Here is a 25,547-nt window from a genome sequence, read left to right on the forward strand (position 1 = left end):
TACCACATCAAAGTACGTGTAGCGGTTGCAGAGAAAAAAAGATTTCTCCATTCCCATGCATTTAGATAGAAGTGCTCATGGGCTAGCCCTGTAACGTACCCCATAAACACGTGTGTGTGGAAGCTCCCTAATGTGCCTGTTATTACAGTCCGCACGAGTGTATACTGTGAACACATGTAGTACATCCCTCTGAGTAGTGCCCAAAGGATGCGTTTCGCTTGTGATAGATGTCTCATTTCATTGCCTCAGGGGCCTAGCAGAGGTGACACAGCAATTGTGAGCTGTTTGCGCCAACGATTACACCAGTGAATGTGAAACTTCATGTCGCACAAGAAAACTACCGACTCTTGTCCTGTTGAAAATAGCCTACCACATAGATAGCGCTAGCCAATAACTGGCTATTCGGCTGGTGCTGTCTGCTAGCCACGCACATAACATGCTTGCACACTCAACTAAAAGCCGTTACACAAATAACGTGAGGACATCAGCCGTGTCCGGCAATAGCCCGAAACTGTTGATGTACCCATGAAAGCAGAAGTTGTCATCTACTTACCGTAAAAATCCGCGTATAATACAAACCAGCATATAGTACGAGGTGAAATTTTTGGGACGTGAAATGGAAAAAACAAAGTTTTATCCACGTATAATACGAGTTAAGAAAACTCAAGGAAAACATTTATTTGAACTGCACTCTGCACTTCAATCGCTGTCTTCCTCAGCTGCGCTCTCTTCAGATAGTTTCTTGCCGGACATATATTCCCAGAGGTACTCATCCTCTGTGCCATCGAGCGCGTTTGAGATGCCGCACTTCTTGAATGCGCGACGCACAAGTTCCTCTGGTATGCTGGCCCAAGCGTCCACAATATACTTGCACAGTGTGGCTGCCGAAGCCCGCTTGAGCCGCCCGATTGGCGTCACTGCAGGCTCAGCTGAGTGCATCCAATCTGCGTAACACCACTTGACCGCGTCCTTGAACGGCTTGTTCACGCAAACATCTAAAGGCTGCAGCTGAGACGTCATTTCATCCGGGATAATGACGAGTTCAGTGCCGGATTCGCGCAACAGCCTCTTCACTGAGTTGGCCAAATGGCAACAAAATGCGCCCAGCACGAGGATGGACGGGAATGACAACAGTGTGCCAGGCCGCCTATACCAGACGGACTTTATCTAGTCGAGCACAAGACTCTCGTTCATCCAGCCTTTCTCATGGCATCTCACGACCACATATTTTGGCAGCTCCTCACCTTTAGGCACTGTCTTGCGCTTGAAGACAACATAGGGCGTCCGTCTGCCGTACATGACAACATGACGGTAACTTGCATTTTCTCGTTGCCGGTGGACCGGAGATAAACTTGTTTAGAGCCCTTTTTGTGCATGGTGAGGGGCAATGGCATGCCCAGATAAACCGGCATTTGGTCAGCATTGCCGATTTGCCCTAGCTGGAAGTTCTTGGACTTGCACAGCGAAATAACATGGCCTGGAAAGCCACAAGCAGCTCTTCGAACGATTCGGGCAGCTTTTGCGAAATCGAAGTTCGGCAGCGTAAGGAAAGTCCAGCATGGCACATGTAGCGATAAATCCAGTGTTTGCTCGCTTCGAAGGTGGAGCTCGGTAGCCCTCTTTCGCTTGCAAGCTCCTTAGCTTTTGCCTGCATAGGCTCCACGCTCACAGCTAGTTGCGCGGCTCACTTTCGGCGAATGAACTCCGCCAGGGCGAGTTCGATTTCCGGGAACGTCCCACTCTTCGGGCCGCGAAAGCTTCTTTGTGTTCTGCTGCACATGAAAAGGGCTTCCTTCTGTCGACGCCACCCGCGACTGCTTCCCTCGTTGACGCCAAACTGCTCCCCGGCCGCACTGTTGCTGACGTCCTGTGTGGCTAAAAGAACCTTTTTCTTGAAAGCAGCCAAGTACTGTTTTCGTGGTCCGGACATCTTGGTCCTTCAATGCGGAATAAAAAAGATGCCCTTCGCAAAGCATGGTTTGCACTTGTGCTGCCAACGTGCGCACTCAACAATAAAGAAACGATGCTGTAGTTACGCAGCAATAACGAAACCAAGCTGTAGCCACGCAGCAAGAACGAAGCCAAGCCGTAGCCACGCAGCAAGAACGAAGCCAAGCCGTAGCCACGGAGCAATAACGAAGTCAAGCCACAGCCACGTAGCAATAACAAAATGAAAACTTCTATCCCAAATTTCTGACTGAAATTTTTGTTCGGATCCGCATATAGTACGAGGCGAAACTTTGGGACGCTAATAACAGGAAAAAAACCTCGTATTACATGTGGGTTTTTACGGTAATGTAAAAGAAATTCACAAAGTTTTTTGGAAGACCCTGCTGCCACAGGAGGAAAGAGGCTATGCCATGCACTTGTATGTTAACTCTAACAGTGTATTTAGTCTCACTTTCACTTTACAGCCTATGAAAAAGAGAGAGAAAGAAGCCAAGGTAAATGTAAAAACTTGCTTTTCAGTAATTTATTCACCCATCCTCATGCTCGAGGCACATAAAACACGCATACGCACACATACATACCACAGATCAAATAGTGCCATCCTTGGCCTTCACTTTCTTCAGGAATGCCATGCCATGGCTACGTGTATGGCTTTTAAGTTCTCGTTCCGTGTCGAAAGTTGCCAAACACACAGAGCAACGAAGCCCGCTGACGGTGGCACCATTCGGACCTGTGCCCGTGAGCTTGTTGCTGGCTTGAATTTCCTCCACCCGATGCACTCCTCGTAGGTGCTTCCTCAAAGAGGGCTCAACCACATAACACAGACCACACTCAAGGCACTGGAATGTTTCTTGGTTCAGTGGCCGGTGCACTTTGATGTGTTCCCGGAAAACAGACAAGTCACTGCTCTGGAAGTCACATTTGGCACACATGTGGGTGCTGTTCGGTGGCTTTTCATCCTGTCTGACAGTTGCCTGCCGATTGAAACCAAGCAGAGACAGTGAAGTTTCACACCAAGTACTCAAACAAGACAAAGTGGTTGAAGGAAAATGGAAAATTGAACTGAACAACTTTAAACGAATGATAAGAGAAGCAAGCTTCAGCAAAGAGCCAACATTTCAAACAGGGGACTGATCACCCTAAGCAAGACAAGTCCCCTTGCTGAAATTAATATGAGGGTGACAGGTACATACCTCGGCCAAAATGTTGGCTCTGCTTCCCTTGTTCGCCCACTGTGCATCACGCCAAATATTAACAGTAACACATATAACAACACATATAACATATATGTCCCCATATGTCCACATATAACAATTTAGACTTGACGACCGAGAAATACACATCATAACAATCTACTTCATTTCCCTTTATTTTTTCACCCTTTATCATAGGCTTGGACGATGATGCCCCACCATTATCAGCCCCTGGGCACAATCGAAAATATGAAGAGAGGGAAATTAAATGAACTGCTACAACATAGGACTCCATAGTTCAGTTATTATGCAAATATGACACCCTACACAGCGTAAGGTTGTGTGTTCAGAAGGTTGCGTGTTTGAATCACGTCTGGGTCACCAGTTGTGGTAAGGCATGAGGTGATCTGTTTCCCACGTATTTACTTTACTTGTCGCTCAAGTGTAGGCAACCAAAGCTGGTGCGCTGGTGCCCAGACGCAAAATGTTCTCCTCGTGGGCCACCTGGTTCGAGCGTGGGGCGCGTGCGAAAGTGCAACTTCATGTTCCTTAGTCTGCAGGTGCTGACTCGCCATAAGTGCATTGAAATTAGTGGGCATTTTTTTAATGCCTACATAGACCAATAATTAAAACTACCCTGTTACAATTAAAGAGGCTGGGGTGAAATGGAATAGGAAAAGCATGAGGAGCTTCCTCCGTAGCTCCAGAAACGCTCATTCAGTTCAAGGTAAATTGCTTTATGGGTGTGTTTCACGGACATGCTTCCCTAAGTATGTATGTACTATGTAGTAAGTGCAAGTCAAAAGCTTGTTTCCCATGAGATTACAAAACAAGCGACATCAGAATGAAGGGCCATGAAATGTAGTTTGAATAAACACGGGAGAAGATACAAAGCAGGACACAGAAAAATTCCCTCTTGTGCGTGAAAATAGCGTGAACTGCTAGAGTTGTCATTCGATTCAACACCGGTTTGGTTAAGTATGAATGCTTAGGCAAGTTGGTAGTTCACTGCAGTGGTATCCACAATGGATACAGGTGTAGGAAAATATAGGACAAGTAGAGAATGTATGATTCGGTGCTCTTTTCACTCAATGCTCCTTTGATTTCTGCCTGTCCCTTATTTTCTTAAACCAGTTATTATCTGTCAATATCATTATATTGGTTTGGATACCTTCGATAAGACACAAATTTTGGCCTTGAAATTAAGCAGAGGATTGTTGGTGTAGTAGCTTTAGGTGCACATGACAGAATGACAAATGAAACAGTCTATGAAGACCTGGAGTGATCAACATTTAAAGTGAAAGAAGTGAATGGCAAGCTTCAGAATTCGGCTGAGGCAAATTGAGGATAAGTTATGAGAGGCAAATTTTCAAGTAGCTGCATCACTACAGCCTAGAGACTGAATGAAGAATGCAGTGGCTTGCAACTGAATGCCAATCTCAAAGTAGAGCAGAATATATGCAAGTTACCTTGAAACAGAATGCAAGAGATAGAAGAATCAGTGAAGATCTAGAATGTGGTGTAACTGGGCACTAAGGTTCTACAGGCTTTTTGACAACTGCAAGCTTACTTCTTGGGAGTAGGGCTTTGTGATTGAGAAATAAATGCTGCAGGCATAAGTTTCACAGTGTAGATGATATTTGCAACAGCTGTACGACAGTAAGGGAAATAATGTTGATTGATTGGCGCTCTTTGGCCATCAATGGCTCTTGCACCATAAAACCCCACATGTCATCATCATCAAATAATGGAGCGTATATTAATAAACTACAACCCCCTTTGCTACAAGTGGACTAGGCATGGTCAATTTTTTTTATTCTATTAACGATTGATCATTCATCATTTTAGCCTTTAATTTGTTAAAGAATAGAGTTGGCACTAGTGGCCTTTGAAAACATAAACAATACATGTTCTAAGATGGCACTTAGAGCAGAATTAAACAAGATATAGGGGACTAGTGAATGCCTGTACAGCACAGTTAAACAAGAAATAAGAAAACTGGCAAAAGTGAAATGTTAAATCCAACTAAAATATGCATGAAATTGCAATATGCACAGGGGAAAGAAAATTACTGGTTTAGGATTTCAAACCACATGCTCTTTTCTAGAGAGCAGAGAAGTGTCCATTGGCTGGGATGCTTGGTTGAAACTGACACCTTTTTTGAATAGCCACACGAACAGCATGCAGGAACAGACGCCCAGAAGCTATAGATTTGCTGGAATCGACATTAACTCTAACGCTATGTCAAATACATGCCCCAAACCAGCGCGAATGCTGTGCCACGCCTGTAGTGGACTGGGAATGACACGACAATCTACGACAGGGTTGCTACAGTATGCCTTGAATTGCGAGGACATTTCAAGCCTCCGGCTTCGGGCAGCATGGTGTTGTGTGCGGTGTGGGGAAAGAGAGGGGTAGCACTCAGCTCAGCATCACTCAGGACTCGCAAAAGCAGTCGACAGTCGCTCTACCATAGTAGCACAGCCACTGCTTGTGCTCCGCCATTCTAGTACGATCTCAAAATTTTCACGCCACTCTTGTCAAACTTTAGAAAATGATTAATTGAACATGTCTAATCGATTAAGTCAAGTAAACGAAAGGTAGACATCGCTGAAGATTGTTAATCTTCTTGCAGAATACTTTTGATCGATTAAGCATTCGTCGATATTACAGACCCTAAAGTGGACAAGGCAAGCACAGAGACTCAAGAGGAACCGAGACTTAAACGCCACTACATCTGGGAATAGAACTTGTAACTTTGTGCCCGGCAGCAGACCTCAATGGCCACCAATATGGCTGCATTCCGGTGCAAGTGAAATGCTCACAAGTACAGCGTTCTAATGGGAAGGTGAGTTACTGTGAGGTGGTCAAGAGTAATTCTACTCAAGCAACCCACCCATGCCATCATTGTTGAATTCACCTATGCAGGTCTATGTGTTTATGAAGCAGAGAAATGTCTGAAATGCATGAAGCAGAGAAATAATTGGAGGTGTTCCTCATGAGACCATGGCAAAAAGACTGTTCCAAGGGTTCGCACAAAAAATTCTTCAAAAGAAAGTTTTTAGAAGGGATTGCACAACCACTGCGAGCAGCCCAAGCCAACCGTCATGAAGACGCAGATAATCGCCACCCAATTAACTCTTTCAGCGTCGCTGACATACCGGTACGTTACGGCATTTCTGTCTCGCTGCGTTTCTTTTGACGTTCCTTCAGTCAGATAGGAATGTCAGGATCATAACAAGAACACGTTTGTCATTATTCATGTCATTACTTCATTTTTGTACAATAAAAAAAACGGTGATTGTGCTCGTTTTAGAATATCCAAGGAAAAAAAACTGACGGTGGGGGTGCGTCCCCTCTGAAAAAACGCAACACTGAAAGTGTTAACGAGCCGAGGTGCATCAACTGGTAAAGTTTGCAACTATTCGTTATTTGCACAGCCCTAGTATCAGTCACTCTGCTACTCAATGAGCAGTTGGTGGCTTACCTGCTCACTTTCACTTGTGGGATGTGGATTAACTTTTTTAGGTGCACCTTGGTTGTCCTTTTGTGCTTGGTCAGAGGGTGCATTTGATGCAGGCGCTGGCTTTTCTGGGCTTCCTTTCTCCACCTTCTGTGCTTGTGGGGCAGAAGTGTCCATCACCTTGTCACCAGAATCAGGTGGCTCATCATCATCCAGGTTGATGACTTCGTTTGACACATCTGCCTGCAAGGACAGTAATGAACAGGTAGAAAAGACTAAACCACTTGCTACAGTATAACCCACTTACATTTTAACCTCCACACAACTAGAATTAATTTACATGAACAATATTTCAAGTGCACTTAAAAAGTGCAGTAAGCGCACAAGATTGCATTCACGCCGCTTGCTACCCCAAGGTGAAATTAGTGGGCTTGTCACAAAAAAGAAATCACAGTTTCGCCATAAGGGCAAAGCAATGAATACAATAGCAACATGTCATAATATTACACAAAGTGTAATGCTCATAGCTGTAGTGGCAGTATGAATTGCAGCAAACATAAGCTGACTAAATAAACACGTCTGGTGCCGCATGTGTATGCACACGAACAGAAAAACTTTATCACCCCTTGCAGCATCGGTTAGAACCACAGGGTCTCGTCGGCATTGTCGCCTTGTCATAACTTCGCATTCCCATACTGCAGCATGCTCATGGCAGGCACGATCTGTGCGCCTGCCTTGTACTTCAAACTGCAGGGTTTTGTCGATGTTGTCACTTAGCCTCGATCTCCTTTTCCTGCAGCGTCACATCTGGGTGCCTCTAGCATTGAGCTGCAGCGTGCGTTGTGCACAAAGCAGCACATTGTTTCTGCATCTGAACTAATGTAGTGGTCTTCGCACGTATACAGGCCTGTCTTACTTTATTGCAATTAGCGTTTTGTTGGAGCTCCTCAGCCAATGCTCTGAAAACATGCAGAGGCATGCTTATGCAAAGCGCAGGACGTAGTGCTTCGGAGATAGCGCAGCCTTAGAAGGGCAGAGCACCAACTGCGATGGCAAGGTTTAGCGATGCTTTAGAACTTCTTGGATATTGTTCTAACGTGGACGCGATATACGTGGGCGCACCAAAATTTCTGGCACCATCAAAAGCATTAACACACCATGTAGGGCCTGTAATAACATCATACAGGCACCACTAAACTGTCCGTAAGGAGCAATCCAGTAAAATTACATCACCCTCACGTTTGAGCTCTGATATCATTTCACACTTTAATTATTTAACGATAGACTGAGACAATTTAAGATAAAAGGCATGCTCTGTGAGTATTATGTTTCATGACAATTGTTTGTGAGCTGCCATTCTAAAAATTCAGAGGAATAATTTATGTAAGACTTGGTATGAGCAACTTTACTGACCGAATGGTGTAGCAATACAACCCGCATATACGGCATGGCATTTAGCATGGCATGGCATATAGTATACAAACTACACCTAAATATATGTGGAGCCTCACGGTAATGCCAAGCGCGATGACGATGGTGAAAATTTGCTTGGAGTGTTCGTATCATAGCTATCGCAATAAAACTGACAGTGATATCTAACATAACCTAACCCAACCCAATCTGTTATATCCTCATATTCCCTCGCTGAGTCTCTTTCAAATTGAAAATCAAGCCGCATCACATTCTGTGGCATCTTGTAAAACATTGGGCATTAGCCTTTAAAAGCCATTTCATTTGATATGCATGTCAGCAGGTTAGGAGATTGCATGCATGGGTAAAAACTGCGCTGATGTCACCTGATGCACAGGTGACCACACCATTTGACTAAGCGAATAACGAGCAGGTTGTTACCCTTTTAAAGGCATTTCATTTGATGTGCATGTCAGTAAGTTACGAGAGCACAGCTTGGGTGGGGAAGTGGTGATGTCGAGTGAGTCACTAATGACTTAATCATGTGACTGAATATTGAGCATGCAGTTACTCTCTCATTACTATTTCGTTTGACACGCATGTTGGGACTACAGGAGTGCATGCTAAGGTACAAGCTTAGTGACCTATCATGAGTTACTTAGTGATAATGTCAAGTGGCTGAGCATCGAACAAGTTTTTGCCCTTGCAAACCATTTAGATCAATATGCATGCCGAGAGAGAAGGAAATTGCATGTCATGATACAACCCAAGTCGCGCAATGTGCATCATCATTGTAACTCACTTATGTATGTCACTCTTGTCACTTGGAAACACGACATGTGAAGAAGCAAATTAATGATATACCCCACAGAAGCGTTTGTGAAGCGGCCATGACGACGCAGGTAGTATGGAAACTGTGCTTCTATAGTGCTGATACAGCCAACTCTAGCTACAACGGACCTCGATAATCCGACAAAAAACGTCCGTTTTATCTGAAGTCCATATTATTCAAGACGCCTCACGTCCGAAACTTTCGTTGCGATGTCTAACAACTTTACTGCACAGTGAGTGACGAGCATCCGAAGTATAAAACAAACAAAAAAAGTTGTAGTTTCCCCCGAGAGGCAAAGCATCGATTGTGATAGCAAATCAAGCAAGATAAGTGCAGCTGCAGCAGCAAGCGAATTGACCTTCGTGCTGTCTCTCATTTCAACGCGAACCAAACGTCGAAAGCACAGCACATACAAAGCTACCGGCACTGGGTGCACTTTGTCCACACCGCAGATCGCATTGAAGATGAGGCCCACGCGGGCGCGCACTTTGTCCACATTACAGATTGCTTTCAAGATATGGCACCCGCGTGGGCGCGCCGTTAGCAGCAGCTATCGACGTATAACCCCCTTCTTTCCCTCGCCTCTTACCCCCCCGTGCCGCACGCACGATAGGTGGAGCGCTTCCACCCCGCTTTCCTTTCACCCTCGCATGCAAGGTAATGATCAGTAATCGTCGGCTGACCTTCGCAAGTCGGCTGACCTTCGCAAGTCGGTTGCCAGCCCGAGTCGACAAGCAAAAGTCCGTTTTATACGCCCAATTTTGACAAAAATTGACACTAATTTCGTCCGCTGTAGGTGATAGTTCGCTGCAGTGCGGTCTGTTGCATTAATAAAATTGGTGGAACAAACTAAGGCTGAAATATGGTCCGTTAGATCCGAAAGTCTGTTGTACGCAGGTCCGTTGTAACATGCGTAGACTGTACCAATACAGTGATGATGACAATGAATAGGTGGAGTTCATGACACCTGTTAACACCTCTTGTAGCAATATTTTAATACGAATGCATTATATGCCCTGTTACACAAAAGTCCGTCGTAGTTGGTGGCGTGGCTGAATGATGGTACCAAGAATGGTCAATGGTGCAAAGAGTAAGAACACATAAAAAAAATACTCAGATAGACGTCAAATTTCTCAGGGAGGTTCCTGTAAACAAAGTAAATTAATGCCTTTTGAAAGAAAGTTTGGTAAATTTCGGTCTGGGTCGGAATCGAACTGAGGCCTCCGGGGTGCTAGACGAGCACGCCTCCCTAACGCCACAGCAGTTCTGCAGTTCTTGCTGACTAAAGGTGTGCCTAGCGCATTCGTCATTCCACACGTCACATTGCAGCCATCTGGCTGACTAATCGTGTGGCCTAGCGCATGCATCGTTGGGCACGTGACGACGCAGCCAATGGGGAGGAGGTGGCACTACGTCATGAGTGCATAAAACCTGTATAAAATAAAAAGCGTTACTGTTCAATTGAATGCCGCTGAGCGATCCTTAGAGTTATGACCTCTTTGCAAGAAAGCAACCGTGTTGAGATGCTTCGCGCATTTACATTTGGCCTTGCCGAGGCGCAGTTAGAGTGAGAGCGTTCATGATGTTCCAAAGTCTACAAACAGTAGAATCCTCTCGCATTCCCACACATAAGCATTTTTAAGTGTCTCTGCCGAATTTTTATTCCTTCTTCAATCAATTTCCAAGAGGATTAAGTTGACTGGCACTGGGATTAAAATGAATGGCACTTGGATTAAAGTGGCTGGCACAAGAATGAAATCAGTTGGCACATGGATTAATTCATATGGTGTGCGGGAATCTCCGTGCTCTTGGGACAAAGGAACGACAACACAGTAGTGCAAACAATCACAAGGGCATTTATTGCACCTTTCATAGATCAATGCGTGCTAGCCGAGTTGCTATCCACAAAACATGCCGATGGGCGAGCGACAAATCTAGGAAGTCCGACTCGCCGCGACTGGATAGCGAGTGAATATGTTTGCCCCATGCTGGATCCCAACGCCTGGTCGTTCGCGCGTTCGGTCACAGGAACGGTGGCGCGTTCGAAGGAGGCCACGCGAGACGGTCTCGCAGAAGCATGGATTGGCGCACACACGGGACGTCCGCACTGCTTGCCGTCCCGAACCAAAGAGAGAGCACATTGTCCTTTTAGCGCCAAAGTAATCCCGCTTGTAGGCGGCGTAAGCAGCGCAACACTCGCGCCATCTCTCATACTGCGCTTCAACGAGACCAACTGCCGCGGGCATCGGGTTATGCGGCGAAGCCGGATTGCAGGAGACGGGAGCTATGCGAGAAAACAACATATCAGGGGACGGGTGAGAGTTGCGCATCCACACAGGTGCTGGGATTAAATGTGGTGGTGCCTGGATTAATTTATTGCCACTTGGATTAAAAATGCTGGTGCTCAGATTAAATTGGTTGGCACTTGGATTATCTTCAATGGCACTTGGATTAAACTGAGTGGGAAACATGTAGAACAATCTGCACCATCAGGCATAAGACAAAATGCTATGGCAAATGTCTTACCTGCATCCAAAATGACAGATGTACTTTACTGCAATACACAAAATGTGTATTGAGTGCAATAAAAATGCTCGAACTTAAAAGAAATCAATGTGCGTAAAGGGGCGCAGCCAGGGGAGAGGGAGGGGGCACACCCGGTGCAAGCCCCACCCAAAAAACTTCTGTGCACCAATATGCCATCTGCCGATATGATCTGTGAACATTCTGGTTGAATTATATGAACTGGAATGTATGCATTCTTGAACCTTTTAGTTAAAACTTATTTATATTCAATACGTATCCCTATAGTTGAATATTCACATATTTCTGCTGAACACATTCAATTTCCATGTAAGAGAGTGAAAATTCTGCACTTTGATGCACTGGCGCAAATGGTACTTGAGTGAGAGCAGCTAGGTAGCAGCAAGTAGAATTGTAGCAAAACACCGCAAATGGTGCAGTTGAACCACTACTTCACCGCAGAGGTTAAGCTTGTTATTTGTGAACCTGAATATAAATGCAGGCATGTTAATCTCTCGGAGTGGTCAGCCTGATTGGAAATTTTGCATGTTAGAGCATTATTTCTCAAATATAGTATAGTGGGTGGCCTGTTGCTGTCAGATAACTACAAATAATGTCATAATCCCACTTCCTTCAACAACTCACCTGCCATGGTGGCTTAGCAGCTACAGTGTTGCGTTGCTAAGCACGAGGTCACGGGATCAAACCCCAGCCGCAGTGGCCACATTTCGAGGGGGCCGAAATGCAAAAACACCCATGTCCCATGCATTGGGGGCACATTAAAGATCCCCTCATGGTCAGAACTAATCCAGAATCCCCCACTACGGCATGCCTCATAATAAGATTGTGGATTGTGGTTTTGGCAAGTAAAACCCCAGAATTCATTCACTCACTTCCTTCAACTTAAGAGTCCCATTTTTACTTAGAAGCTTAGATGCAATACATAGTAAAACTGCGACGATCCGTTAGAACAAGTCAAGGCAAGGCAAACATAAATGCTTACATACACATGATCGGGTAGCAGTAGCACATGCTACACAACTCCAGAATTTCTGCAAAACTCCCTTTCCCATTTCATCTGTCCAAGGTACTCAGTCTGATAATTTTGCTAGTGTCTTGCAACTCTCTAACCGACTGTGCATGTGTCTGAATACTGGCGAACATTCAAAAACTAGCTTGCACAATACCGTTTCTTTCTTTCCAGTGAGAAAAGCAAGGATTGGGTCCTCTTCTTTGCCCCACAGCGTTGCTTGGTGCATGTCGGGGTGGAGCTTCCGCACATGAGCCACCAGGTCCGTGCGTGTAGGGTGAAGCGAGTCGCACGTAGAGCATTTGAATAAGGAACGGCCGCACTGGTCCAAGTGGCTCGTCGTGTGATTGGTGAGCAGCTCGGCCGAGGCAAAGACGGCCTCGCACAGCGGGCACTTCAGGATGAGCCAGCACTGGGAGCGCAACTTGGGGTGCGCTGCCTGCCGGTGTATGTGGAAGCCTTCCAAATTTATGAAGGCCATCGGACATGCCTGGCATTTGTGCAGAGCACTGCTGTGCGTGTCCACAATGTGGCCAGCCAGTTCAGCTGCAGCGAAGGGAAACAAGACAAACAAGCAGTCTCACCCTACGCGCAAAGCAGTAATGAGTGGTACCTAGTGCAATACTGCCATGCGTACATTGCTCTTCTTTTGCCAGTGATCATTTTTCACCAAGTTATCACTTATCAAGTTATCGCTCAGCATATGACTTGCCAACTGCACCCAAAATTTCTTGAACGCTGCTGTCAGTTCTACAGCAAAAGGGATTTGTCTAATCAGATTGCGCACACTGTCCAAATATAGTGCCGTACATTCTTGAATGCATACATTATTCTGCAATGTCTGGTGAAACATGATTAAATACTAGAAGGATTTGAAACATAAGTTGAGATGCCACGACCCCCAACAGTGATAGCCACTATTATTGTCACTTAAGTATTCTTTTGCTTTGTCAGCACAAGGTTATGCAATAAAGTGTTAGACTCATGATTCACAATTTTTGGTGGCGTTTCCAGCTTCAACACCATCATTACATTGTGACAATGTCACTAGAAGTGTAACTTGAAATGAACATTCATAGTGGCATGTCAACAAGCTGCAGATACCTATTAAAGTCAGCCTATTAATGTACCCAGCTTACCTAAAATGATGGTGCTCTAGCTTGAGCCTAGCTGAAGCATGGCTCGAGCATGTGACAAATGAATGTTAGGTCAACACATAAAACAGTGCTCGCACATGATATCAGGTTAATGCCAGCATAACTTCGTTGAGCTGAGTTTTCTAATAAAGCAAACTACGATGCTGGTTACTTGTAGCAACAAATTGCTCCCTTAGTAACTTTAGTAACATGTAGGCTGCTTATAATGCAAGTCACTGGAGTTGCAAATATCCGCACTATAAGTGAAACCGCACTATAGCCAAAACAACATTGTTCAAAGGCTGCACACGTTCAAAAAATGTAGACCAAGCAGCTGCGTGTATCCAGTAAATAAAGTATGTTACTGGATGTTTGCCCCTGCTTGAATTTACGAACGTTGAAAGGTTAATGTCGGAATACCCGTGGTCATCGCATTAAGCAAACAAAAAATGGTGAGTGATATTTCCTACGCTGTACAGCGTCTCGCTTGGTTTTTCAGACCTATACGAGTGTGCAATGTCAAAAACATGACGGTCATGAACAAAATTGTCACCACGGTTACCAACGCTCCTTGTCATTGTAGAGGTGGTTTCTTTGCTTTTCCAGTGCCATATGGTCATTGCAAAGAGTTTTGTCAAATCAGCACCAAACTGCAACTTTGGTAATCGATTCCCGACAAGGTGGCACTGGCTAGGCCTAGCCGGCACAGGTGTCAGGCGCAGAATCGGATGGCAGCATGCATGAAGCCAAGTTTGGACTCATGAGCTATCACCTGGCAACTACCACGAACACCTACTACATTTATATGTGCTCGTACTGGTAGAAATCGTGAAAGCTTCTCAGTGAACGTAAAGCGCCGAATTGAGTTAGTGGATCACAGTTGATACTGACAGCAAGTCAAAGTCACACACGATATTTACATGCATTGTGACAGGTGAATGTGAAATGCACCTGCAGCCTCCAACGTCACGAAATGTCGAATAGGTATTGCAATAAAGTACAGCATGGACAAAAAACCCTGTGACCAGTTTTTCCACTATTCTTTCTAGCATTCAAATCTGTTTTATCGGCCTGTCAGATTCTTTGGACGTTTTTGTGGCCTCATCCGTGTCCTAGAAGATCAGTTGGCAACTGTATTAGCTTTCCACACATACAAGCGGCCGGAGCAGAATGGCCAGAGCGGACATTGGCTGAAAAAAACCTAACAAATAAATAAAAGAAGGAAAAGAATGCAAAGTGTGTTCCACATAACACACAGCACACTACCACCGCCCTTTTTTATTTATTTTTTATTTTTATTTATTACTCTTTCCTTCTTTTTTTCATTTCTTTTTCATTCACTCCTCCTCCTCAGATTGCCTAAGCATTGCCCTTGTCAGTCTCCCGTCGTTGAGAAGCGCCCTCATGGCCTTGCTCGTCTCTGGCAGATGCATTATAACCGGTATGTACAAGACCAAGGCAGCTGTCAGACCTGTAACACAGCAGAAGGCGCTAAGAATCTCTGGACCCGGACAGGCCGCCAATGGAAACTGACCCTTGCAACGTTTAACACCCGAACCCTCTCAAGTGAAGCTAGCCTAGCAGGACTCTTTCAGGAACTATCAAGCATTGTTTGGGATATCATTGGCCATAGTGAGGTTAGAACTGGTGAGGCTCTTACAGTGCTAACAAATAGCCACGTACTCTGATATAGAGGACTACCAGATAAGAAGCAGTTCAGCATAGGATTCATAATCCATAAGGACATAGCGGGCAGCACTGACGAATTCTACATCTTTAATGAGAGGGTGGCAGTAGTCGTAACAAAGCATAGGAGGTATAGAATAAAGGCAGTACCAACCTACTCTCCCGCCTACAGTCACGACGATGAAGAAATAGAACAGCTTTATGAAGACGTTGAATTAGTGATGATAAAAGTGCGAACTCAGTATATTGTGGTCATGGGTGACTTCAGTGCAAAAGTAGGGAAAAGGCAGGCTGGTGAACAAGCAATTGGCAACTATGGCGTCGATTCTAGGAACACTAGAGGAGAGATACTGGTAGAATTTGCGGAAAGGATGAAGCTGCGAATAATGAACACTTTCTTCAGGAAGTGTAACAACAGAAAGTGGACCTGGAAAAGCCCTAATGGTGAAACAAGAAATTAAATTGATTTCATACTTTCTGCCGATCCCAGCATAGTGCAGGATGTAGAAGTGATAGGTAGGGTAAAATGTGCAGTGATCATAGGTTAGTGAGGGCTGAGATTCACCTCAATTTGAAGAGAGAAAGAGTAAAATTGGTCAAGAAGAAACAGGCCAAACTAGATGCAGTAAGGATAAAAGCAGATCAATTCAGGTTGGACCTTGCAAACAAATATGCAGCGTTAGAAGAGAGAGATGAAGATGACATAGAGGCAATGAATGAAACAGTAACAAAGCTGGCTTCAGAAGCAGCAACTGAAGTGGGAGGTAAGGCGCCAAGGCAACCAGTAGGTAAGCTCTCCCAATCAACAAAGGACCTGATAAAGAAACTACAAAGAATGAGAGTGGCCAACTCAAGAGATCAGATAGAATTCGCGGAACTGTCAAAACTAACCAACAAGGAGAAAATAAGGGATATTCAAAATCATAATGTGAGAAAGACTGAGGAAGCAGTAAAAAATGGACACAGCCTGAAATCAGTGAGAAAGAAACTTGGCATCGGACAAACCAAGATGTATGCACTGAAAGATGAGCAGGGTAATATCATCAGCAATCTCGAAAATATAGTAAAAGCAGCAGAAGAATTTTATACTGACCTGTACAGTACCCAAAGAAGCCACAATACCTCCGTTCGACATAGTAATGAACAGGTTACAGAGGCTCCTTCTATAACTAGCAATGAAGTTAGAAGGGCCTTGCAAGACATAAAACGGAGAAAAGCGGCTGAAGATGGCCCACCAGTCGATTTATTCAAAGATAGAGGAGACATAATGCTTGAAAAACTAGCGGCCCTTTATATTAACTGTCTATCAACTTCAAAGGTCCCAGAGAACTGAAAGAATGCCAACATTATACTAATACAGAAAAAGGGAGATGTCAAAGAATTGAAAAATCATAGGCATATTAGCTTACTTCCAGTATTATATAAAATACTCACCAAGATAATCTCCAATAAAAAGGGCAACACTGGACTTTAGTCAACCAAGGGAACAGGTAGGTTTCAGGAAGGGATACTGTACGATGGATCACATCCATGTCATCAATCAGGTAATCGAGAAATCTGCAGATTAAAATCTACCTATATGGCTTTCATAGATTACGAAAAGGCATTTAATTCAGTAGAGATACCACCAGTCATGGAGTTATTACGTAATCAAGGACTACAGGATGCTTACGTAAATATCTGGGGAAGTACTTACAGAAATTCCACCACTACCTTAATTCCCCACAAGAAAACTAGGAAGATAGCTATAAAGAAAGGGGTCAGACAACGAGACACAATCTCTCCAATGCTATTCACTGCGTGCTTGGAAGAAGTACTCAAGCTATTAAACTGGGATGCATTAGGAGTAAGGATCAACGGCAAATATTTCAGCAACCTTCGATTTGCAGATGACATTGTCCTGTTCAGCAACACTGAGGATGAGTTACAACAAATTATTGAGGACGTTAACAGACAGTGTATAAGAGTAGGGCTGAAGATTCATACCCAGAAGACAAAAATAATGATCAACAGCCGGGCAAAAAAACGAGTTCAGGATCGCCAGTCAGCCTCTAGAGTCTGTGAAGGAGTACGTTTACCTAGGTCAATTACTCACAGGGGACCCTGATCATGAGAAGGAAATTTACAGAAGAATAAAAATGGGTTGGAGTGCATTCGGCAGACATTGCCAGATCATGAATGGCAGCCATTATCACTAAAAAGAAAGGTGTACAATCAATGCATTCTACCAGTGCTGACATATTAGGCAGAAACTTGGAGACTGACAAAGAAGCTCGAATGAATGAATGAATTCTTTTTTATTAAGAAAAGGGGGGACCGAATGTCGCTGGTAAGAGAGGAGGGACATACGAAGGAGAGGTAGACACCCACTAAATCGCGCGAGCCAGGCCACCAGCAACACCAAAGTGGGCTGGCTTTACTAGGTGATCAGGGTTTTGGAGAATGTCATTCTGTAAAGCTTCAACATGGCAATGTAGAAAAATATTGCTGTCAGCTCAGTAATTATTGAATGCGGGACAGTGTAAAATAAGATGTTGCAAGTTGGCTTCGCATACGGAGTGGTAGAAGGTGCATATTCGGGGGGCAGAGGCATCAATGCCCTTCTTTCGGTCAACCAATGTTTGCCATTTATGAATTATATCAGGGGTAAATACTTTGGCAAGTACTTTATTGATGAATATTTCCTGGGATCGGCTGAGGGTGAGGTCCTTAAACATGTGAGGAGGAGTGAAATGTTTGAGTCTCTCCCTGTTAGCGTACTTGAGGAAGCGGCGTATTCGTGTCATTTCGAAGTGAGAGTTCGGCGGTGAATCCGCATAGGGGTGGTCACCAAGATCGAGAGACCCGCTTAAAAGAGGTTGGAGACAATAAGGTAGAACTCCAGATTGTGAGGTGGCAAGACCATGCATGCGCCACCTAATTAGGGAGTTTTAGAATAGGGGCCCCAATAGTTTGGGGCCTCAAAGAGCTTTGCGGGTGTTAGCGTTGGGGCACGTAGGAGTGAAGAGTTTTAGAATAGGGTTTGACGTTTGCGGATAGCGTCTTGCGCTGACAGCGCCACAACGGCGTCAAAGAAAACTATTAGAAATAATTAAATAAAATATACCATTTTATGATAGGAATAATAATTTTGACTTGCGTGTATTCGCGTTTAATTACAATTTAGAGGTTATTCTCTGTAAGCAGCAAGCAATTAGTTGCACTTAGTTTTGAGCAAACCAACTTTACTAGCCTTCACCAGCCAAGCTTAGCCGTGTTAGGCCTACAAGCCATAAAATCCACAATCGAATTCAAAATCAGCGGCGTCTAATGAGTCAATCTTCATAACACACGCTAGTTGAGAGAAAGCGATAACTGCACTCACTTCTCCTAGCTTGCGAACTTCACGCGTTACCGCGAATCGAACCCAGTTTTGTGCTAGGTTAGAGCCGTCGCTTCGATGGGTGCCGCCATGTTTTCCAACGCAAAGCTTTTGGGGCCGCTATTTGGGCTCCCGCTAAATCGGTGAAATAGCGATCCCAACGCAAAACCCAAACTCCGTTTGCGCAAGACGCAAAGACGTCGAAGCCACTGCGCATGCGCAGTGGCTTCGACGCTATTTCTTTGGGGCCCCAAAACGTTTGGGGACCCTATTCTAAAACTCTCTATTACCTCCATCCTGGGGCCCCACGTGTCCCCGGCATCCAGGCGACCCTAACATCAATACCATTATTCTGCTTGTGCTGTAGAATCTGGTGGATGCATAGAGCAGTGATACCTTCCACACTAGGGTCTTCAATGTCTTTTAATGCTTTCAACGAGTCAGTGTAGATGGTGCATGGCACTGTATTGTCTTGTAAGGCGGTACAGATGGCCAAAAGTTCTGCCTGTGAAGGTGTCACATAGTTTAGTGTCCAAATGTAGCGCCTGGCCTCACCAGTCGAGGGTTTGTACCAGGCCAGAGCCATGCGGTTGCCATTGAGTGCAGCGTCAGTAGATATTGCATTGGAACTGTACTGATTGTGTCAGTGAGAGAGGCGCTGCCTGGCCGTAGTGGCCCCTGTTGCGAGTGGCGTAGACATCTTGGAGGGGTGAAGGGTAATAAAAGCAAGGGTGGTGCCTTCGCCTGCAGTGTTCCGGAGTTCTATGCAGACACGTCGGGTGTCCCACAGCACGGTGTCCTGGCCCTGTGTGGTGAGATGCAGTGGATTATTCAATGATGTCTCAGCATGTTTGATAATGTCGTCAATAGGTGGCAGAGGCGTGAAGTCTTGCAGATTGCATACATTCATGAACTGGTAGCTTGCATATATTCTGACTGAATATATTCATGAATTCATGAACTGGTAGTAGATTCATGAACTGCAGTTTGCATATATTCAAACAGCCGAAAATGGTTTTTCTGCTGTTTTTGATGGTGTTACAACTGTGCTTCCATAGGTGATTTTTACCAATTACGATAGATCTGATGAGGGTAGTGCAGGCTGTCTGCCGTGTCCCGCCGAATCTGTTGGAGACACACTTTAAATGTGCAAGAGCCTGGGCCATTGCTTTTTAAGCTCAGTGGTCAAAAATTGTCCTGTATTGCAAATGTGGATAGGAATCCCAAGGATTTTAACATGACCATGCGTGGCCCTGAGTTCACTTTGACCCAATGTCAACATTATTGCCTGCTGTGGCTAGAGGATGCTTCATCTGCCATTGACGCATAGAATTTGTATTTTCTTAAGTGCTAAGGCGAGTCAGTTTAGGAAGGGTGTCTTCGAGTGTATTAAGGGCAGCTTGAAGTTCGGTGGCCATGTGCTCAATGTTCCCACCATAGTCTTATGCTTCTGTCCGAAAACAAGTTAAGGACTGTGCAAAGAGCAATGGAACGAAGAATGTTAGGTGCAACGTTAAGAGACAGGAAGAGAGCGATATGGATCAGAGAGCAAACCAGGATAGCCTATATTCTAATTGACATTAAGAGAAAGAAGTGGCACTGGGCAGGTCGTGTAATGCATAGGTTAGATAACCAGTGGACCATTAGGATTACAGAATGGGTGCCAAGAGAAGGGAAGTACAGTCGAGGACAGCAGAAGACTAGGTGGGGTGATGAAATTAAGACATTTGTGGGCGCTGGCTGGAATCAGTTAGCACAGGACAGGGGTAATTGGAGATCGTAGGTAGAGACCTTCGTCTTGCAGTGGACATAAAATAGGTTGATAATGATGATGATTACGATGTATACACCGTGTTCTAAGTGATGATAAATGCAAGTTAGAAATGACGGCATTACCATATTCCCTCGAAATAATGAATGCACATTTTTTCCAGAATAATTTGTTCAAAGTTGGGGGGGGAACACAATATAATTCGGCATCCGATACGACGTCGGACGTGCCAGAACAGAAGTTGTGCCAGGCATCCAATCCGGCGCTACAGCATTGCAAAACACCTCAGGTCCAGCTGCCGTTCCAGCAGGTCAGACACCGTATCAGACGCCTATCGTACCATGTGTCTCCTACTTTTGTTGCATGCCAGGCATCCAAATCGGCACTATGGCATGTCAAAACATCTTAGTTCTAGCTGCTGTTCCAGAACATCGGACACCGTGTATTGGACACCCAATAGTATTGTGTGCCTCCTCCTTTTGCTGCACAGTGGACGTCCCACCTGGTGCTACAGCATGGCAAAAGGCCTCAGATCTGTCTACCTTCCTGGAACATCAGGTGCCGTATCGGATGCCGAATAGTACTGTGTGTCTCTAACTTTTGTCGCACACCAGGCACCCCATCTGGCACTAGGACACGACTGCCATCATGGCGCATACGCCGTATCAGACACTGAATCGTATCATGCGTCTTGCACTTCGCGACAGCAAGTTCGCGTTGCAACCATTATGCAAGGAAAAGAAAAAAAACATACTTTTTGATTTGGAAAGTGTGGAGCGCGTTCATTACGTGAGTGCATCTATTAAGCCAGTAAATGCAGTATATCGAGTCCTGCACTTTAAGTGAACTGGGGTGTGATCGGAGATCGTTGTTCGGCGCATTCGTTCGGTTACCGGCGCGCGCGATTGGCCTACTCCGCGCCGATGTCGCCAGCCGCGGGGCGCGGCCACGTTTTTGGTGACGTCAAAATGACGACACACTACTGTCAATCATCCTCCCACCGGGCATTTCGTCTGCAAGGCGCCGAACCCGACGGGAGCTGGGAAGTTTGGAGCGATCATACGGCTTCGCATGGCGCGTCTGGTGGATTGGATTGGATCCAACAGGCGGCCTTTTCGGCTGCGGAATGGCACGTTTGAATCCAATACATAGCTTAATTTGAGAAAATGGCGCTTCCGTTGGGAACTTAGGTTGTTGCACTGGCGTTTCTAGAGGAAGGAGGAGAGCGGGTGGTGGTGCGAAACGCGTTTGAATAAATGGCAGAAAGTGAATTCCGGCGTCGTTTTTGTTTCTCGAAACAAATAATTTGTTGGTTGTACAGAGAAATCGACAACATCATCGGTGCCAGCCAGCCACTGGAATGTTGTCGCTGCCTCTTGAAAAGTGTGCTACTCTTCCCGTCATTTTTTTTTTTTTCTTTTCTTTTTTCTTCTCGCTGTGCGAGACACCACCTAGGGACGACGCAAAGAACCTAATAGTTATAAATTGCAGTAGTCACACGTACTACTATTTGAAAACGTGTTTGGGCTTGAGAAGAAAAAATACATTTTTTTTTATAAAGATTTAGTTCATTTGGAAGACGAGAAACATTTGGTTTTGTAGTATACTGTTTGCAAGAAGACGACAAACAACGGAAGTAAACTTCCGGGGAGGTCACCGCTTCCTGATTGGCTGCTCTCTCCGCCCCGCTGTCACAAATTTTGCATACTGCAACTTTGTGACGTTGCAGCAACTGAACAGAATGCGTATCGAACAAAATATCTCCGATGGCGCCCTTGATTACATTATAAGTCATCTGAACTGCATTGGACACTATGCACCTAACTGCTAAACATCAATGGCAAAACTTTTTTGAGCAGCTCTCTGGACTGAGCGAGAGGAGTGTGCACGCTTTGGGAGTCATCACTAGAAGTGTTATCTATGAGCAGCAGGGTTTGGTACAGGGAACATTTATTGGTAAGAAAAGACCTTCAGATATAAGTAACAGAGCTCATGACCACATCAACTGCAAGACATGACAGACAGGAAACTGGATGTGACAACAAGAATGAGGAGAGGGCACAAAGTGAGGGTTCACCTTGATCAAGCAGTAGGGCAGGGCACAGCTGACAGTGGTAGCCCACAATTCGCTCAAAGTGATGGCAATGCTTGGTCACATGCCGGTGGAACACAGCCCATTCATCCTGCAACAGAACAGCCAATGGCTTTGTACACATTGAACACCTCAGTATGAGCAATAAATCAGATCACTGGCCTTGCAGAAATTGCCAAAAGTTCTCTTTCTCAAAAAATAAATTTAATGCTTTGAAGGTCAGAAACTCGTTAATAAGAAAGCGCGGTAATTCATAAGGTATCAGCCAGTCTGAGTGCAAATCAGTGTGCCAAAGCGGTTATTGGGAATGGCATTTATAAATGACAGGCCTTTTGCTGTAAATTACTAAGTGATGCACCAAGAAAAAAAGTCACAGTTACACACAAAAGGTGAAGCATTGATTGCAATAGCAACTTATTAGGCAGCTATATGAAGCAAGGTTAGTGGTTTTATTGGCCGTATGAACTGCTGTAAGCACTCGCTTACTAACTAAATTAACAAGCATGGTGTCACGCACGTACAGGCAAACATGAACACATCTCACTCGATGACTGTGAGCACTAGCTGTCAGAATGCTAGCATGATCAACAGCGACAACAGCGACGAGCTAATTTCCCTCTGTGCTGCCTCACTTCAACATGAACAAGGCGCACGAGAACACAGTGCACACGACATCATCAGCTATCTTGTATCGGCTAGCCTTCGAACCCACAGCAGATTGCTTCCAAGATAGGATATGTGTGGCCAAGCCATGCGCTGCAATGGCCGGAGTCCAAGCAGAGACGCGTGCTACCGTGCCTACCCCCCCCCTCATTTTACACACCCCCTCGCTGCCTTCCTTCCTTCTTTGCAGTGCGAAAAGAACGCCACCACACCAAGCCACCATCCTTCTCAGATTACCCTCACACCTACAGCATACAGAGTACGGCTGCACTCTTATCGCACTTGGACTTTACATGGAACCTCACGGTGACATCGACAGCGGAATTCGACTGGCGTGTCCACACAGTTGCCATCGCAATAAAACAATGCTTGTAACATTCCAATAGCATAACGAACTGTCATACGTTACATTCTCCCCTCCTTTAGTCAAGATATCTATATTGTTGCATTGTAGTGATGGTGAAGAACCAGACAGTGCCGAAAATGTGAGTTAAGCATAAAATTCTTTACTGACTGAATAAAAAAAAGAGATGTTGGATGTCCAGCTAGTAGCTACAACACTTCTAAGTTTCCCATACAGTTCTTTTTCAACCATGTTCAAGAGGTATTGCCGATGCATTAAGGAAAAGCAAATGTAACATGCAGAAGGATACGAGCGCACTACCTTCTATTTCCACAATGTAGTCACATGCCTTCTATTTCTATGATATAGCCACACTGAAATTAAAGTGCTGCCTACAGTTAGGCTAACAATTATTAGGCTTCCCAGTTTCATTTAATTTGGCCACTTTAACATGACATAAGTAGAAAAGAAGTTATGCAAGGACAATTGATTGTTCTCACATAAAGTTGCTCAATGAATGCATGACAGTCACATGCATAAGTTCAATAACTACAATTTACGTACCTGGTCAGATGCATAAGTTCAGGGAAATCAGTTCTGCGGAAGCCCGCAAGGTGGAGGAACGTTCATGAAAGGAAAAACTGTTATCTAACCAACTTGTCATCCACCTAAACTGGATCTTTTTGAGAAACCCGTATGGGTTCCCTTATAGCTTCAGGCACTAATGGGTGGATGATAATTCTCCCTTTCATGAACTTTCCTCCGCCATCAAGGCTTCCGCAGAACTGATGTACAATGTTCAGTATACCAATGCTTTGAGTTGTTGACTCATTTGCCCTCGCTCTGCAATCTGCTAGCCTCCTGATTAGCTCAGATGGTAAAGCGACCATCCCGCAAGGGCGTTGATCCTGGATTCGAATCTTGGACCAGGATGAATTTTTTTTTGAATGTGAAACTTTCTTTCTGAGAAACCCGTATAGGTTTGATTTGTAGCTTCATGCTACAAGTCAGGTGGATGACAATTACCCCTTAAATGCCCAAGTTTAATAATAGCAATTTATGCACCTGGTGACATCAAGATTTACTTGGGTATTAACAACATAAATAGGCCATATATAGCCTCAGTAAGCCATATAATAGTGATCTCATGAAAACCCGGAGCACAAAAACAAGAATTTCAATTTGGTATTTCATTCCTTCAGGAAATCCCTTGTGCTGCATATTTCTTAGCTTCAAATTATTCTACAGACCGGCTTATTGAACTTGCATGGCTCTGAAATGCAGATCTAAAGGAGAACACAAATCCTTGTAATAGTTATGAAAAATAAAGAAACAATTATTGTAACTTCCAGTCATTTGATCTCACGCTAAACACAAATGCCTCTAGTAGCACCCATGCTCGAGCATCACTGGTGCAATTGGATTCAGTTTAAAGTGCCCTAAAACAATATTTCAGAAATACTTTTCAGCAAAAAGTACTTCAGACATTCAGCATAAGCAGAATTATCAGCAATCAAAGATCGCCTTTGATCCCCTACACGGCGCTCCCACTCCTTCAATGCCTTGCACTGCGAAGGCTATGGCAGAGCAAGGCTATGCCCACAACACTCCATCTACCGAATGTCACCAAGGCGTGCAGTTCAAACTTTACTGTGGGTGTTCACGTAGATGCCACTCCTTTCTATTTTGGCACCTACGATGTGTCAAACTACGAGACTATTCCTCAACTTACAGTTAAGTTCACAGTGTTTCCACAGGTATCTCATACCTTTCCTGTGCTACAGCGTACGAGGTAACTATGTATGGCTGTCTTCGCACACTGAGTAGCATGAGAAGCACATTTCCTTTCACACTTATTTCTACAACAATCACAATTTCTAAAAGTCAAACGAAACATCATCTTTATGTTCGCTTGTGCGAGTACGTCTGCAGCGCACATGTCGGTTTGAGGGTGCAGTGTCCGGTGTAGCGTGCATGCGCGCCACACACGACCATAGTTACGCTACACCGACAAAAATTCACCACTATACACTCTAGTGTCTGATGCAGTCAGCATGACCAGCAGCGCTCGCAGTGCTTCGATGCAGTTGGCAC

General features: G+C 44.8%; 1 protein-coding gene across 2 annotated transcripts in view; it reads right to left on the minus strand.

Moving 5' to 3' along the window:
• Window positions 1–2,445: 2,445 nt before the first annotated feature.
• The window catches only part of LOC142571813 (zinc finger protein 532-like), a 46,142-nt gene continuing 23,040 nt past the window's right edge, over window positions 2,446–25,547 (minus strand). For both annotated transcript variants that reach the window (XM_075680446.1, XM_075680447.1), the window contains 4 exons: window positions 22,433–22,538; window positions 12,559–12,947; window positions 6,631–6,849; window positions 2,446–2,924 (listed from right to left, as the gene is read on the minus strand). In XM_075680446.1, the coding sequence (XP_075536561.1) occupies window positions 2,538–2,924; window positions 6,631–6,849; window positions 12,559–12,947; window positions 22,433–22,538 (1,101 nt within the window). In that variant the 3' untranslated portion in view covers window positions 2,446–2,537. The remainder of the gene's footprint in view (window positions 2,925–6,630; window positions 6,850–12,558; window positions 12,948–22,432; window positions 22,539–25,547) is intronic.

This window comes from Dermacentor variabilis, chromosome 2 (assembly GCF_050947875.1).
Source record: "Dermacentor variabilis isolate Ectoservices chromosome 2, ASM5094787v1, whole genome shotgun sequence".
Taxonomy (NCBI): Eukaryota; Metazoa; Arthropoda; class Arachnida; order Ixodida; family Ixodidae; genus Dermacentor; species Dermacentor variabilis.